The sequence below is a fragment of the Nicotiana tomentosiformis genome, chromosome 2, assembly GCF_000390325.3.
Source record: "Nicotiana tomentosiformis chromosome 2, ASM39032v3, whole genome shotgun sequence".
Lineage (NCBI taxonomy): Eukaryota > Viridiplantae > Streptophyta > Magnoliopsida > Solanales > Solanaceae > Nicotiana > Nicotiana tomentosiformis.
In genome coordinates, this window is record NC_090813.1 from 95,934,388 (window position 1) to 95,948,314 (window position 13,927).

At 39.3% G+C, this 13,927-nt stretch overlaps 1 protein-coding gene across 1 annotated transcript; it reads right to left on the reverse strand.

Annotated features, from left to right (window-relative positions):
- Nucleotides 1-2,658: 2,658 nt before the first annotated feature.
- LOC138906618 (KNR4/SMI1 homolog) lies at nucleotides 2,659-6,415 on the reverse strand. Its single transcript, XM_070195797.1, has 5 exons — nucleotides 4,047-6,415; nucleotides 3,844-3,972; nucleotides 3,647-3,772; nucleotides 3,405-3,574; nucleotides 2,659-3,338 (listed from the first exon to the last, which is right to left on the reverse strand). The coding sequence occupies exon 5, from the start codon at nucleotides 3,336-3,338 to the stop codon at nucleotides 2,727-2,729; it is 612 nt and encodes a 203-aa protein (XP_070051898.1). The 5' UTR covers nucleotides 3,405-3,574; nucleotides 3,647-3,772; nucleotides 3,844-3,972; nucleotides 4,047-6,415; the 3' UTR covers nucleotides 2,659-2,726.
- Nucleotides 6,416-13,927: the final 7,512 nt, after the last annotated feature.

Sequence of the window (13,927 nt, forward strand, 5' to 3'; positions counted from 1 at the left end):
ACCGATTATGTTTTACGAGAGGTTCATAAAGGCACTTGTGGAAACCACTACGGCGCCGAACCATTAATTCGCAAAAATCATCAGAGCAGGGTACTACTTGGATAGCATGGAGAAGGACACTAAGGAGTTCATCCGAAAATGTGATAAATGTCATTTGCACCGATGATCCACCAACCCGGAGAGCAGCTTCATTCGGTCATTTCTCCATGGACATTCATGAAATGGGGAATGGATATCGTCGGCCCTCTACCATCGGCCCCAAGTAAAGCTAAATTCATTCTATTTATGACTGACTATTTCTCTAAATGGTTTGAAGCACAGGCGTTCGAAAAAGGTGAGAGAAAAAGAGGTTATAGATTTCATCTGGGACTACATCGTGTGTCGATTTAGGATACCAGCAGAAATTACATGCGACAATGGTAGACAATTTATCGGCGGCAGAGTGACGAAATTCTTCGAAGACCATAAAATAAAAAGAATACTGTCTACACCATATCATCATAGCGGGAACGGACAGGCCGAATCAACGAACAAGATTATCACCCAAAACATAAAGAAAATATTGAATGAAGCTAAAGGAAAGTGGAGAGAATTTTTGCGAAGTCCTTTGGGCATATCAGACAACATCTAAATCCAGTACGGGAGCAACCCCATTTTCCCTAGTGTATGGATTCGAAGCCCTAATTTCGGTCGAAGTCGGGGAACCAAGCGCAAGGTTACGACATACATCGAAAGAATCGAACTACGAGGCAATGAATACTAGCCTCGAATTATTAGATGAAAAATGAGAGGCAACATTGGTTCGAATGGCTGAACAAAAACAACAAATCGAAAGGTACTACAACATAAGAACCAAACTCCGCCATTTCAAGGCCGGGGACTTGGTCCTAAGGAAGGTCACCGTTAACACTCGAGATCCTAATGAAGGAAAGCTCGACCCAAATTGGGAAGGACCCTATCAAGTCCTCGATATAGTCGGGAAAGGGTCTTATAAACTTGGAGCAACGGATGGAAAACGGTTACCAAACAATTGGAACATATCGCTTCTCAAACGATATTACTGTTAAGGTATGATTTTCTCCTCTATCGTCTATATACGTACATTCGAAACTAACTCATTGCAGGAATTCGACGAAAAACATCAAGACCTCTGCTTTCAAAGCACGCGTTGTACTCTTTTTCCCTCAAGTTCGGGTTTTATCCCAAATGGGTTTTTCCGACAAGGTTATTAACGAGACAACAACTATGTGCTACCAGGGGACAAATCAATAGTATCCGAGGCTCCTTCATAATCAACCTTGAATACTGGGGGGCTACTAAGCGAATAAATCAAGTTCGACACAAGAAAGTTATTCCATATCAAATTCATGACAAACATGGTCTCGATAGAGAAAAGTGTAAGGGCCAAATGGTCAAAACGAACCATGCCCGCGTAGTTTCGCTCGGACTTTGGCACAAGATACAAACACATGTGTAATGACTTATAAAGGAGAACTTCTTTTTCAGATATCTCACACTTTGAAAAGATTTTCCTGCTTTATGATTCAAACGGGCTTAAAAGCCAACCACCATCAAAGGGATTTTTGATAGCGGTCATAAAAAGCCTACAGGCTAAGATATTCTGAGTTCGAGTTCAAAACAATCACTCGCTCAATTATTAAAAGCCTACGGGCTAAGATATTCTGAGTTCGAGTTTGAAATAATCACTCACTCAAATCAAAGCCTAAGGGCTATCTTACTTCGAGCTCGAGCAATCACTCACTCGGTCATAAAAGGCCTACGGGCTAAGATATTCTGAGTTTTAGTTTGAATCAATCACTCACTCAAATTAAAACCTAAGGGCTATCTTACTTCGAGTTCGAGCAATCACTCACTTGGTCATAAAAAGCCTACGGGCTAAGATATTCTGAGTTCGAGTTTGAAACAATCACTCATTCAAATTAAAGCCTAAGGGCTATCTTACTTCGAGTTCGAGCAATCACTCACTCGGTCATAAAAAGCCTACGAGCTAAGATATTCTGAGTTCGAGTTCAAAACAATCACTCGCTCAATTATTATAAGCCTACGGGCTAAGATATTCTGAGTTTGAGTTCAAAACAATCACTCACTCAAATCAAAGTCTAAGGGCTATCTTACTTCGAGTTCGAGCAATCACTCACTCGGTCATAAAAGGCCTACGGGCTAAGATATTCTGAGTTCGAGTTCGAAACAATCACTCACTCAAATTAAAGCCTAAGGGCTATCTTACTTCGAATTCGAGCAATCACTCACTCGGTCATAAAAAGCCTACGGGCTAAGATATTCTGAGTTCGAGTTCGAAACAATCACTCGCTCAATTATTAAAAGCCTAAGGGCTATCTTACTTCGAGTTCGAAACAATCACTCGCTCAATTATTAAAAGCCTATGGGCTAAGATATTCTGAGTTCGAGTTCGAAACAATCACTCACTCAAATTAAAGCCTAAGGGCTATCTTACTTCGAGTTTGAGCAATCACTCACTCGGTCATAAAAGGCCCACGGGATAAGATATTCTGAGTTCGAGTTCAAAACAATCACTCAGTCAAATTAAAGGCTACAAAGGCCGAATTCGATGAAATCACCTAAATCCTCATAAAAACATCCGCAAGGCATAAATGAAATCGTCACGAAGCAAGGCAGTAAAAGAAAAAGATATTTGTATAGATATACAAGGGTGGTTTACATAAATGAATGCAACATAGAAGAAGCTAAGGGCTAAGCTTCTGGGTTATCATCGAGAGCTGTCTCTTCTCCACCGGGATCCCCCTATCTTCGGACCCGCTCTTGCTACCATCATCATCATCATCATCATCATCATCATCATCATCATTATCATCGCCATCAGAAGCCAAGGCTTCAGCTGCAGCTTCGAGCTCTTTAGCTCTTTTTATCTCTTTAGCAAGGTCGAAACCTCGAGCGTGTATCTCCTCGACGGTCTCCCTCCGAGACCGACACTTAGCAAGTTCGGCAACCCAATATGCTCGAGTGTCGACAGTATCCGCTGCCTCTCTTGCCTCCATCTGAGCAGCCTCGGCATCAGCCCGATACACGGCAGTGGACTTGTCCGCCATGACTTTCGACGACTCAACCTCCGCCTTGGCCTCAGCAAGCCGTGTTTCAAGCTCCTCGATCCTCTTGGCCTGAGCCGAACCCTTTTGCTTGACGCTTCGAAGCTGAACATCGGCCGATAATAATTTGGCCAAGATGGTTTCTTTTTCTGCAGCCAGGCGGTCGATAGTCTCCTTCCACCGGTTATATTCGGCCTTGATTTGATCGACTTCTTCCCGAAGCAACCCGATCTTTTCAACCTTTTGCTGCATCTGAGATAACGAAGGGTTAGCTTCCACAGTTGGGTCAAACCCATACTCTAACAGAACGAGGCTCACCTGCTTATCTAGTTCGGCCTCTTCTTCACGAGCCTTAGCCAAATCTGCTTGGAGGTCCTTTATAGCCTCGTCCTTTTGGCTGTAAAGAAGCCGCTGGCATCTCTCTCCCCCGAGACCTTCTGAAGCTCGACCTCACACTGGCTGAGGTCGACTCGAAACCTGCTAATGGCCTGTATAGTAGGGAAAAAACACAAGTCAAGTTTGGAAAAGAACGAAGAAACCAAGCACAGTAAAATCAATACCCGAGAAATAAAATGTTAGGCCTCTTCTAGGAGAAGAGAAGCGTCACTAATGTCGGAGGCATCATCGACTCCAGTAAAGCAATCCCGAAAAGGGTCCCCTACTCAAAATGGCATCCTTGGTTACGCCTGCATGAAAGGAAATCGGTAACGAATGGAGCATAAAAAATATTTCAAAGAACACGAGAAGTGACCCTTACCGTGATTCTTGGCCTCCCATCTACCTTTTGCCAAATCACGCCAAGTGTGTTCGGCATAAGAGGAAGTCGAGGCTAACTTCCGAACCCAATCCTCAAGGTCTGATACCGCTTGTGGAATCCAAGGGGCAGCTGTATATCGGAGAAAGATATCAGATATAATCGGAGAAAGATACGAAAAGCAACGTCTTATGAAAACCACTTACGATCGAAATTCCATTCCTCGGGGAACGACATCTTCTCTTTCGGAATGAGGTCACGGGTCCTCACCCGAATATAACAGCCCATCCAACCCCGATCCTTGTCTTCGTTGATGCTCGACATCAAAGCTTTCGATGCCCGATGATGAAGCCTGATTAGTCCTCGAAAGATTTGAGGCCGATACAATCGTATGAGGTGATTTAGGGAAAAATCCAGCCCCCCGGCCTTGTTGGAGAAGAAGTGAAGTAAGGTTACTATACGCCATAGAGAAGGATGAATTTGACCGAGGGTGACCTGATATCTTTTGCAAAAATTAATGATCACTGGGTCGGCGGGACCCAACGTGAAGGGGTAAGTGTAAACACTTAAAACCCCCTCCACATGAGTGATGACGCTCTCTTCGGGAGAGGGAATTTGCAACACAACCTCGGAACCCCAGTTGCAATCTTTCCTCACAGCCTCGAGATGACCCTATGTTATCGAGCACATGTACATCGACACATGGTCATATCGACCCGGAACAGACGAAGAATTTTCAACCTTAAAATCGATCTTCAGAGTACACGGGTTAGGAACGTACTCATGGGGAGGCGGCTCCACCGGCGCCTTGTCGCCGGACGACCGTGTAGAGGAAGCTTTCTCCTTATGAGGTACGGTTTTTGAAGTTTTTGCCATTGATGTAAGAGAAAGAAAAGCGAAGGAAGATGAAAGGTTGATGGTGCCAAACGCTAATGAAGGTGGCTCTACAAGCGGCGAAATAGAGGAAGAAAGAGTAAGAAAATTTGGGGGATTGAAGATGTAAAAATGGTAAATGATAAATGGAAGGGCTATTTATAGGTTCATACCGTGGCGGTTCAGTATCAGCGGTGGCCGACCACCGTCTGACGTGCATTAAATGTCTTGAAAGACTAAATCGACAGGGACAGCTATCACATACGTCACGATCGAGCCCAGTGAAAATATCAGCTTATAATCCGATCGAGCCGTCGAAACTCATATCGCTTCTCACCACATTCTTCCTGAGAAACGAGTGGACTATCTGTATACGGTCGAAATAGATTTCAGCCTCCGTACGTTTGATCGAGTTCGAATTGTAAGTGATCGAAGTGAGAGCTCGAGACGAGTTCCGAGGATAGTACATACAAGACTCGAGCTCCAAGACCGATCGAGGAATCGGCTCGATATCATTATCAAGCCCATGACCAAATCGAATCGTAAAGTAAAAAGAAGGTTGTCGAAGATGCACAGACCGATTGACACTCACCCCGAATGTCGAACTCGAACTCAAGGCCGAGGGCTCGATCTAATACCGAGCTCGAGCCAGTATCGAGCTCGCAGACAGGAGCCGTTGTAACCGCACTAGGGGAGAGAATCTTGACAGGAGAAGAGACAATTCATCATGAGTTCTCCACTATATATTTTTTATTATAAATAATGTAAGATCCCTCTACTATAAAGGGGAATCCTTGTAAGCACAAGCAGGTGGACACATTGTAAGAAAAGACTACTTCTATTTATTGAAGAATAAATCTCTTAAGCTTGTTTTTACTCAATATACTCATTCTTCTAGTTCAATAATTTATATCTCATTTCTATCGCTAAGAATCCAAACATTTCCACTTTTACATACGATTTATGTCAGGCTATATCACATATCCTTAGAAGTACTTATCAATTCAACTATATCCGATTTTTCGGGTAAACAAACCTATTTGGACAACTCAATTAATTTTTATAACATCACGAGTTCAAATCAAGTTCTGCTGTCCAGTCATATTTACCCTTTTTCCTCCCCGTCTTTTTATACATAGATTTTCTTCTCACCAAATATATAGATCTTTAAATTTTATGAATTGTATAATATGCTCCTAGATACTCTTTAATGTCTGATCCGATGCTCAAAAGAAAGGAAAATTATTAGGAAAAAAAAGATGTAAAGAAAAATATTAAGAGTAGGACTACACACATAAACTACCATTATGGTACTTGGGTTTTTCCCTAGGTTTAAGTAGTTGGCTCCAAAATTGCATATATTACGTAATTCCTTGGTTAGTCTTTTCTTGGTCCTATTTTCAACTTTATAGGTTCTTCTGTCTCCGCCTTTCTTTTCCTTTGCAGACTCTTACCTCAGGTATTATTTACAAAACAAAACAACTTACATAGAAGCTTCTTTAAAATAATAATAATAATAATAATAATAATGGAGTAATATTTACGCAGAAGCTTCCGTTGGAAAATTCGAACTTGTCAAGCAAGACGGATAACATAAAAACTAAGAAGAAAAGAATTAATTTGCTTTTAAACAAGAGTGATGGATGAAGTCAGGAATTTTTACTTTAACAATAAAAGTAAAATAATTTATCCTGAAAAAATGTATTATTAATAACTGTTAGGATCGGGAACCCGGGTAGTGCGAAATTTAGCCAAATAACGGTATAATGACAATAACAAAGACAATGAAAGTTGATAACAACGGCAATTAAAGTAGATAAAGAAGACACAAATTTAACGTGGTTCGGTCAAAGTGATCTACGTCCACAAGCGGAGATGAACAATTTACTATAACAATAAGAGTACAAAAGAGAGTACAAAATTAGAGTAAACACTCTAATTAATCCCAAATACCCTAAAAGAATAACCTCACAAGATCACTCCAAAGAAAGAGTTTACACAAGTGTTTCCCAACACTTAACTCTCATACAAAACACTCTTAATAAAGGAAGAAAGGAAGAAACAAGAATTGAAGACAAGTCTTGTTGGTGTATTTACAAATGAGGAGAAACTCCTCTATTTATAGCAAGAAATCCTTAGCCTAATAATGGATATTATGTCATGGCAAATGTCATGAACCACAAATTTGTTATAATGGATATTATGTCATGGCAAATGTCATGAAAATTTGGCCATATTACAAATCTCCACCTTGGCCTAATTTTGGATGATATAGTAAATTTGCTCCACCTTCTCCGCAAAAGCCCCAATGGGATATGTCAAAATTTAATGCCATCAAAATCAGACAAGTTATCTAATACCGAAACTGTAGTAGGGCCTATAACAGTAGAGCCCAATAAAGTATACAATAAACCAGATCTGTGTGCTTTCATGATCACAAGAGCATCTTGAAAATTTTTTAAAACTCCACCTTCACTAGTGAATTTGCACCCAAGGGATTCTAAAGTGCCTAGAGAGATGAGATTTTTCTTCAACTCAGGAACATATCTAACATCGGTGAGAGTTCTTACCACATCATCGTGCATTCTGACACGAATTGTACCTTTGCCAATAACGTTACAAGTAACATTGTTACCCAATTGGACAACTCCACCTGCAACTGAATCATATGTAGAAAACAAGTTTCTGCTAGGACACATATGATATGAACAACCGGAATCTAAAATCCACTCATTGTCTAATCTGAAACTAGTTTCAGTTGCTAAAAATATAGTTCCCTCAATCTCATCAGTTGCTACACTAGCTTCGGCGGTGTCAGTATTTTTGTGCTCATTTTTTCTTTCTTTATGCTTTTCTTTATTTTTCAGTTTATAGCATTCAGAAATATTATGACCTTTCTTATGACAATAGCGACACTCTAAATTATTGTATCTCGAATTGGAGTCGGATTTGCCCCTAACAAACAAGCCAACTCCCGCTTGAGTTCCACTAGCTTCCCCAGTAATATCACTATCTATCTGTTCTTTTGATTTTAAGATAGATTTAATATCCTTATAAGAGATATTATCCTTTGCATAAAGCATATTATCTCTTATATGCTTAAAAGATGGGGGTAGAGAACAAAACAGTAACACGGCTTGATCCTCATCTTTAATTTCAGCATCTATATTACTCAAATCCATAAGAATGGAATCAAATGTGTCAAGATGAGAGAGAATAGAGGTACATTCACCCATACGAATTGTATAAAGTTTCTGCTTCAGGTAAAGTCTATTTTCCACCGTCCTCTTCATATATAAGGTTTTCAATTTTTTTCACATGCCTTTGGCTGTGGTTTCTACATAAACTTCATCTAAAACCTCATTTGAGAGATTTAAAATGATACCTGCTTTTGCCCTTTTGTCTATGACGGCAAACTCCTCATCCGTCATTTTATCCGGCTTCTTCTCCTTTCCTTGCAATGCCAAGTCTAAGCCATCCTGAATTAGGATAGCTTCCATCTTTAATTACCACATTCTGAAGTTTGCACTTCGGTCAAATTTCTCAACATAGGTCTTTGTTAGAGTCATATTGGCTACTGAAACAAACCCGGTTTGATCCGGCTCTGATACCAATTTGTTAGGATCGAGAACCCGGGTAGTGCGGAATTTAGCCAAACAACGGTATAATGACAATAACAAAGACAATGGAAATTGATAACAACGACAATTAAAGTAGATAAAGAAGACACAAATTTAACGTGGTTCGATCAAAGTGACCTACGTCCACAAGCGGAGAGGAGCAATTTACTATAACAATAAGAGTACAAAATTAGAATAAACACTCTAATTAATCCCAAATACCCTAAGAGAATAACCTCACAAGATCACTCCAAAGAAAGGGTTCACACAAGTGCTTCCCAACACTTAACTCTCATACAAAACACTCTTAATAAAGGAAGAAAGGAAGAAACAAGAATTGAAGACAAGTCTTGTTGGTGTATTTACAAATGAGGAGAAACTCCTCTATTTATAGCAAGAAATCCTTAGCCTAATAATGGATATTATGTCATGGCAAATGTCATGATCCACAAATTTGTTATAATGGATATTATGTCATGGCAAATGTCATGAACCACAAATTTGTTATAATGAATATTATGTCATGGCAAATGTCATGAACCACAAATTTGTTATAATGGATATTATGTCATGACAAATGTCATGAACCACAAATTTGTTATAATGAATATTATGTCATGACAAATGTCATGAAAATTTGGCCATATTACAATTAATTTGTTAGTCAATAACTTCTGCTATTGAAATGGTGACAGGGGTACATAGTATATAATAACGTAATTACAAAAACAATAGTAGCTTTCTTTTGTCGTCGATGGTTGACATTCAATTCATCTTCCTAATAGTATATTGCTATTATTAGAACTTAGAAGCATTCCTTCCAGAAAGAGGGGCAGGAGAAAATGAAGGGAAATTGGTATATTTTCCTTCAGTCAAGGAAATTCTATTTTTTTAAAAAGAAATTCTGAAGAAAAACAACGAGATCGACATACCTACTACTCTACTTAAATAGCACTGTTTTCTTCCAATAATGGCGTCATAAAGAAGTATTTTATACGTAAAAGCAATGTTATATGTTAATATTTGTGTGTAGATTTTGTCTATGTGTTTGTTTACATGGGCGGTTTTGATTTTGATGATTGACAAAGGAACACATGTATAAACCAGGTACATGGACAGTGTACACAGGTGACAAGCAGAATCAAGAAAAAAATATGCACGTGAAAGGGATAATTATAAGTGGTTATTTCTGATAATCCCTGAACGAAAATATTGCATATTTGATAAGGAGGAGGACTCCTTACTTGAAGAGAACTCTATCCAAGATAAGGAAAGAGTTAGAAGTTGAAGTAGAACTCTTCCACCAAGGAAGAGTAAGCATTAGACTTCTAGTTAATCCTTATTCTACTAACTTTATAAATATCAGTTTTGTTCTCTTTTACAGGTGATGCACACATACTGAAGTTAAGCACGAATTGAGAGCAAAATAGCAAAGTATTTTGGGAGTAATTCTTGTGAGTTTTAAGAGTGCGATCCTGAAGCTACACGAACCGGATTGAAGAACCAGCTCCATAAAGAGTTTTATGTGTCTTTCTTTATTTCTAGTTCAAAGCGTAGTAGGCGTTTTGAATTGCACCTTTCAGCTTTTTGAGAAGCAAATTATACTAGGTACCTCAATTGTATCTTTCAAGTTAGAGTTAACTTGAACTAGTCGCAACAGTCTGTGGCGTGTTGCTATAAGAGTTAGAGTTAATCCTTAGGTTTGCAAGAGGTTGTAAACTCTAGTTGTATTGTTCAAGTTAGAGTTAACTTGAAACAGTCGCAACAGCCTGCGGCTAGTTACTACAAGGGTTAGAGGTAATACTTAGGTTTGCAAGAGTTTGTAAACTTTGTTGTTGGCTCAGAGTTGTAGTGAAGTGTTTGGAAAAAATCCTACTGGGTAGTAGGTTATGGTTTTTTCACCTTTTAAGCCGGGTATTTTTCACGTAAAAATTCTTGTGTTCTTTACTTTCTGCATTATTTATTCCGCAACTGTAGTGTAAGAAACGCATAGAAGAACTAGGTTCTTCGATAATCCAGTGCACACAAAAATTGGGCACCACACAAATCACCATCCTCTTGTGTGGTATTGAAGTGTTTCCTCTTTTCTTAATTTCTTGTCCTCTTTTTCATGAATTCTTTTTTTGTAGGTTGATTCAAGTACGATACTGCCTTTTTGCATTCACAGTTGACTTTTCACTTAAAGAAAAATTATCAAAAATTAGTAGTCTAGTTTTTAGAGTCATTTTATGTTACAACATTTCAAATAGACAAGGAGTTAAAATTTTCAATTTGACGTATACGCTATAAGTTTCAACTGAAAAAATATTAAACTAATTTGAAAATTTAGTTTAATAAAGAACTTATCACGTCAAAGTTTAATTCAATTAATTAAATGAATTAAAATTCTTGAAATTTACGGAAGTCATATAAAATTTCGTACATATTTAATGGACTAATAATATATTTTGATATGTTGAAAAATTAAAAAGTACCATATAGTTGGTATACATAAGGAGTACTACTGTAACGGGCTACTCGATCATTTCCACAAAGAAAAAAAAATCATTATGAACATTAAAAGGTTAGTCTTCTCCAATAGGAAAAACTTACATCTAAAAATTGTATAACTTCTATAAATTGACGGTGTAAAAGAATATACTACTAAGTCACCATATATATAAAGTCTAAGTAATAATATAAAAATAAGACCGACTATCTGTTACAATAAGTTGAGCTATAATAACAATATTAAAATGCTTTATATTATCAGTATATATAAGAATAAAATAAAAAGTGAATGTAGCTTATAATAACCTACCATTAACTTGCGTATGATCATCCGACAGAGGTGTGGAATATATGGATATCGTATAGGTGCAATCTAGGAATCAGTTTTTGTTTGTTTTCATTATAATAAGAAAGAATTACAAGAAAATACACATGATCTCACGCCATAACAAAAAATGGCCTATGTTTTTAAGTTTTACCCAACCTATCCCATATTGTACATATTTTGAAAATACTAGCAAATTCAAAACTTGTGTTCTTACCACTGTTTACCCGAAAAATTGGACAGAGTTAAATTTGTATATGGTTTTAAGGATACGTGATATAACTTGATACAAATTGCAGAGTGAAATAGAAATATATATATTCTTTGACAGATGAAATGAAATATAAGGCAGAGAAAAAGGAAATGTCGATGAACAAGGCAAAGTAAATGAGCCCAAAAGTTTTAATCTCTCTGAAGTTGTCTTTTTTACCATCTCTTCTTATATGCTTACAAAGATTCTCCCTTTATAGTAGAGATATTCTACTTTATCTATATAAAAAATATATAGTGGAGAACCCATGATGAATTGTCTTTTCCTCGATTCCTGCCAAGATTCTCTCCTCTAGTGCGGTTGCAACGACTTTTGTCTGTGAGCTCGATACCGGCTTGAGCTCGGTATTGGATCGAGCCCTCAGCCTTGGTTTGAGCTCGACTCTGACTTGGAGTCTCGATATTCGGGGTGAGTGTTGGTCGGTCTATGCATCTTCGATAATCTCCGCTTTGCCTCGTAGTTCGATTTGGATATGAGCTCGATAATGATACCGAACTTGTCGTTGATTGGTCTTAGAGCTCGAAGCTCGACGCCCTTACTTTGAACCTCGACCCGTCGTCACGCAGATACCCTTTGATCGAAGTATTATCACCTCGACTAGTCCGTACGACTGACTTAATCGGTTTTGATCGTAAATAGATAGTCCCCTCGTATCTCGAAAAAGGATGTGGCGAGAAACGATATGATTTTCCAACAGCTCGATCAGATATATGCTGGCGTCTGCATCGATCCCGACCAAGACGTACGTGATAGCTGTCCCATCGGTTCAGTTTTACCAAGCCATTTAATGTGTGTCAGATGGTGGTCGGCCACCGCTGATATTGAATCGTCATTGCTTCAATCTATAAATAACCCTTCCCTTTACCATTCATCACTTTTGCGTCTTCAATCTTCCAAATTTTCTAAGTTCCCTTTCGTCTTTTCTGAGTTTTCTGTCTGCAAATCTGTGAGTTTTACTGCAAATTCTTTATTAAAACACCAAATACTCCCATTCTTTGTTCACAAAATTTTAAATGGCAAAAACGTCTAAAACTGTCCCGCAAAAAGAGACTGCTTCTTCATCTCGACCTGCTGGTGGTGAGGATGTGGAAAAGCCCCGCCATGAGGAATTCATTCTGGTAGGATGCTCGACTGTAGGTAATTTTAAAATTAAAAAGCCTTCTCCGATACCGGGTCAGTGTGAGCCGATGTCGAGGTACCAATGTTCAATTACCGAGAAAGTTCTCGATAAAATCATACAAGAATGCAACTGGGATAATAAACTCGTAGTAATCCCATCGCATGATGAATCAATTACTACCCACGTCGAAGGGTTCTTAAGTGTTTACACTTATCATTTCACGTTGGGCCCTCTAGACCCTGTCATCATTGCCTTCTATAAGAGGTACGATGTGACCCTCAGCCAGATCCACCCTTCCTTTTGGAGAATAGTGATTCTTCTTCGATTTTTCTCGAGCAAAGTCGAGGGGCGTATCTTCACCCTCGATTATCTTATGCGCCTCTACAGTCCCCGACTTTATCGAGGAGGGTTGATCAAGCTTGCTCGCCGAGCAACCAAAGCGCCATTCTCGAGCATAGACGAGACTCGGGATCGGGGTTGGATGGGCCGTTTTGTTCGAATCAAAACCTCAGACCTTATCCCTGTCGATGACTTACCATTTCCCGAGAAATGGAATATGAGCCGTGAATAAACGTTTCTTTTTGCCCATTTTGATTTTATGATTGCCTTTCGTTTTGTTGATCCATTTTTCATTTCTTATCACAGCCGTAGCTCGGATGACGGGACCGATCCCGGATCTTAAACAATGGGTCGAAGGTCTGGTGTTGCAGAGATCGTACTCTGAGCGTGCTTGAGTCGAATTATCAAAGGGTCGATGGGAGGCCTGCAATCATGGTAAATCTTTTTATCGATTTGTCTCTTTATCGGTTTGTATGGTAAATCTCCCTTTTCCCCTTTGTAGGACTCGGGAAAGATGTAGTCATGAGTCCTCCATCTGGTGGTGAAGAAGTTCCTGCCCTGAATCAGGTAAATGAAAGGAAGAGAAAAGACGTATTGGGCTCCCCGAGCTCGGAAAAGAAGAAACCGGCTAAGAGATCTCGAAAGCCGAAGGGGGGCTCTGGTGTTATGTCTTCGGAAATAGCCCGCCATTTAAGGGACGAGCCCGAAGAAGGAAAGGAGAATTTAGCCTGCGTACGGGCTAATGTTGTGATTCAACAGTCTTCCAATTTGGTGGAAGCAAATCAGGGAACCTTGGCCATAATCCCAGAACAAGAAGAAGCCGAGATTATCCCTTCTCGAGCTAAGATGATTGAAAGGGATACCGAGGGTGGGTCTTCTCGGGCAGTAGAAGATATTTCAAGGGATGCGTTCGTGATAGTTAACATTAGCGGATACCCTCAGATTTCGAATGCCATGATTCGAGAGGCGAGCATGTTGGAGGATCGGTCCTATGAGGGTATTCAGGAGTCGGCCAATATCCACGATTTTCTGGAGGGGCTTGAGTCAGG